Source organism: Sinocyclocheilus rhinocerous, unplaced genomic scaffold (assembly GCF_001515625.1).
Source record: "Sinocyclocheilus rhinocerous isolate Xijiao unplaced genomic scaffold, SAMN03320098_v1.1 scaffold2246, whole genome shotgun sequence".
Classification (NCBI taxonomy): Eukaryota; Metazoa; Chordata; class Actinopteri; order Cypriniformes; family Cyprinidae; genus Sinocyclocheilus; species Sinocyclocheilus rhinocerous.
Genome location: NW_015640056.1, coordinates 149,684 through 153,896, shown reverse-complemented (window position 1 = coordinate 153,896; position 4,213 = coordinate 149,684). Strand labels below are relative to the sequence as shown.

The following is a 4,213-nucleotide window of genomic DNA, read 5'->3' as shown; positions in this document are numbered from 1 at the left end:
TCAAATAAAGCTCGCGCATTCATAATAAAATGTGCCTCACACGGCTCCGGGGGGTGAATAAAGGCCTCCTGTAGCGAATCCATGTGTTTTTGTAAGAAAAATATCCATATTTCAAACGTAATAAACACTGTTCTCTCACTTCCGCTATCTGTCATGCACTGAAGCAGTTCCGGCGGATGACGTATGACGTCAGCGTTGCGTGATTAGTGACGAATGCGGAGAGAGAACAAAACAAAATGCCGGTCATGAATTAGAAGTACAAACCGAGGATTTGCAAAGAAAAATGTCGGAGGATTTCGATATAAACCAAGAGGAGACTGGTTTTCCTTTGCTTAAGTAAGAAAGCTTTGCTTCCTTTGCTCCTATAAACAAACTCGCGAGACTGGCATATCTCAGAGGCGCGCGCGGTGCGTATACGTGCTGCGTCATCCGCCGGAACTGCTTCAGTGTATGACAGATACCGGAAGTGAGAGAAAAGTTTTAGGCCTATTACTTTTGAAATATGGATATTTTTCTTACAAAAACGCATGGATTCGCTACAGGAGGCCTTTATTCACCCCCTGGAGCCGTGTGAGGCACGTTTTTATTATGGATGGCACATGCTTTATTTGACGACTTGTGGACTGTTCAACTGCAACACCCGCTGACTGCAATGATAGAGCTTGGAATAGCCAGGACTATTTTTAATATAACTCCGACTGGATTCGTCTGAAAGAAGAAAGTCATACACCTAGGATGTAAAAAACACAGCCTAATTTTCATTTTTGGGTGAACTAAACCTGTAAGATACCAGAATTCACATTTTTAGATTTTACAGATGTATGATGACATATTGTGAAAAATGCATATGAAGTTATTTAATAAGCTTTCTCAGATTACCTGTGTTTCCTATATCTCTGTCAGCAGCTCCCATTAGAATTTTTCTTGGAACTTCCCCTCTGTTTTAGAGGATTTTTTTTCTGACGTTCCTGAAATCACAGTACAATTTTTATCAGTATTTGTTTACAATGAAAAATCAAGACGTCTTTGATACACAGTGGTTTGAAATAGTTTCAGCCCATTTTAGCCTGAATGTAAGTGACGTCAATGATTGACTCAACAGTGCAGACTTTTAGGTTAAATTAATTAGTTTACTTCCATTTATCTATTGACAAAATACCAGGAAAACATTTACAAAGCTATCAAAACCGCTCATCTACACATAAAATGTGATTAAAAGCCCAAACTTTCATTAAAGGGGTCATATGATGCTTTTTTAAAGATCATTATTTTGTGTATTTGGTGTAACAGAATATGTTGACATGCTTTAATGTTAAAAAAACACATTGTTTTTCAAATACTGTACATTATTGTAGGTCCTCTATGCCCCACCTCTCTCAAACGCTTCGTTTTCTACAAAGCCCCCTCCTTTGACAAGCGCAGTCCGCTCTGATTGGCCAGATCAATATAATTTATCATAAACACCTAATTAAACACGCAACATGAGCTTATGCTCTATGCATTTTTAAAATATATTTTCAAAATATATTTCAATATATTTAACAGTGTTTCACATATATGTGAATATACCTTTCTCTATGGGATTTATTGTAAGATTTAACTAATTGATTCATTTTGTTATTATATGAAATTTCTAAACGCAATTTTGGGAGGAATGAAACCATCGTTTAATTTACTCACCTTGCTCCACCAACATAATTAAGTGTTCTTACCACCAATTGAGATCTGTTGTGTTTTAAGCTAAATAAACATCCAATTGTTAGTTTTAAATTGTCTTAAAACACTTGTCATAAAACTGCAAAACAAAAACAGGATGCACATTAATATATAATTATGTTACACAACAATATGTGTAAAGACAACCAACTTCCAAATAATGCGATTTCAAATAAAACTGCATGCGCTGCGCGTGACGTCACAATGGCAACATTCCACAGCGGAGTTTAGCGTCGGTTTGCAGTCAGTTCAGTGAAAATCCGAGCAGAAGCAAAGATTAATTATCACGTTAGCAAACACTCGAGATTTGCGCTTTCCAGCGCTTCATTGTGAGCTCTAGTGTTTCTCCTGTGCTGGAGTCAGTGGAGCTCAACACTGAGTGTTCAGTGTCAGCAGATGATACTCTGACAGCTGGAGGAAACACCACCGACCCTTCAGGAGTAAACCCAGAGGCTTCTCCTGCAGCAGCGGCTATGGAGAACAGCCCCACAGGTCAATAACAAACTTCAATTTATGAAAGGTTTCACACACAAACAATATATATATAAAAATATATAAAATATATTTCCATGCTCAATGTAATTGTATATTTTGTTAAATTTAAAGAGTCAAGGTAGTAACCAGAAGTCTTTCTTTTTTTTTGTTCTTTAGAAAAACCTGTAAAACGCAAGAAGAACAGCCTTTGTGCATTCTTCAGAAACACATGGCTGGCTGTAAAAAGCACTAACCAGTGTCGACGTAAAGGCAACAAAGTGGTCCCTCTTCAGCCTGTGTCCGACACAGATTCAGCTGATTCCCAGTGTGGTCCATCCGGCCTCGAATCAACGGCACTTTGGCATCTAGTTGATCCACAGCCAGACCCATCCGGCCTTGAGCCAACAACTCTACAGGATCAAACTGATCTTCTGCCAGGTCCATCCAGCGTCACGCTGACGAACTGGGATCCAAATCCAGCTGATCCTGAGCCAGCTGAAGAGTGGGTCTACTGTCATTTTAATTCTGTCCTGTTTTTCACACGTGTCTAGTGACATTATTAAGTATGTTTATTTATCTAATATTTACAGCATGTTTGTTAGTTTCAGAGTTGTAAAATAATCCATATATTATCCAATTATTATTGTGGTCTAGCTTCAAAATTTGACTTTTAAAATGTGGTGGAAATTTCTAACTGTTCTATTTCTGTTTTTTTTATTTTATTATTATTATTATTATTTATTTATTTTTTAGAAAATCAAACAAATGTGAAGAAGAAACACATCTGTGCATTCTTCAAAAGAACGTGGTGGGCTGTAAAACGTGCAACAAAACAAAGCAAAAAGCACAAAGTGGCTCCTCTTTATCCACAGCCCGACACATATTCAGCTGATCCTCAGCCTGATCAGTCCGTCCTTGAGTCAATGGCTCTGCAGGATCCAGTTGATCCTCAGCCGGATCAGTCCGTCCTTGAGTCGATGGCTCTGCAGGATCCAGTTGATCCTCAGCCAGATCAGTCCATCCTTGAGTCGATGGCTCTGCAGGATCCAGTTGATCCTCAGCCAGATCAGTCCATCCTTGAGTCGTCCGTTCCAGGTGCTTCCAAGCACAGACGAATCAGAGATCAAACCCGTTTCAGAGCAGCCTGTTTCACCGATCCAACTCCTGGTGAGTCTTTTTCCACTTGTTAGCCTTTTCTTGTTCCTCCACTGATTGTTTTAAACCTGTGTCTAGTTACCCTAGTAAGTCTGTGTGTTTATACTTGTCTAATTCCACATAAGATAATTCAAACGCAAATGATAAATCTAGTACTCCTGACCAAGTAGCATTTTCCTGATTGTGTATTTAAAGAAATATAGTTGTAAAGAAATTGAAAGAATCCTGCTGTTTTACTTTCACTTACAGTGCGTCTGAAATCTCATACTGTCTGAGTAGGTGTTACATTTTAAATTAAACCAACTTTGTATTCAATTTCAGATGCAGCGTTTGTCTCAGACATTGACCATATTTAGTCTCCGTAGAGCTGATGTGCACTGGATGTGTATATTTATTCAAGCACTGCTATTGGGCTTCATGTAAGACTGTGAATCTCATATATTAACATGTTCCTTTGGTAACTTATATTTTTGCAGTTCCATTTGATGAAATTTATGAAGTTGGAGAAGAGATTGGAGAAGGAGGCTTTGGCACTGTGTACGAGGGGATTTCGAAATTTCTACGTGAGCAGGTAGAATCACTGCTTTATTCACCAAACATATATACTATATCATATATAGACCATATATATCAGTGCTTAGACCAACACATATTTAAAATCAATTTAAATGGAAATATTTGTGATAATGACAATATATAGCTTTAATGTTAATTTCCAGATTCAATATGATCAGTTTACCCATCTGTAACATCTAGTGCATTTAAAGGGGTCATATGGTGTTGCTAAAAAGAACATTATTTTGTGTATTTGGTGTAATGAAATGTGTTTATGCGGTTTAAGGTTAAAAAAACACATTATTTTCCACAT

General features: G+C 37.7%; 1 protein-coding gene across 1 annotated transcript in view; it reads left to right on the top strand.

Annotated features, from left to right (window-relative positions):
- LOC107752454 (serine/threonine-protein kinase pim-2-like) overlaps positions 1-2,741 on the top strand; it is a 31,463-nt gene extending 28,722 nt beyond the window's left edge. The window contains exons 7-8 of the mRNA XM_016568426.1: positions 2,076-2,208; positions 2,368-2,741. Coding sequence (XP_016423912.1) covers positions 2,076-2,208; positions 2,368-2,741 — 507 coding nt within the window. The remainder of the gene's footprint in view (positions 1-2,075; positions 2,209-2,367) is intronic.
- Positions 2,742-4,213: the final 1,472 nt, after the last annotated feature.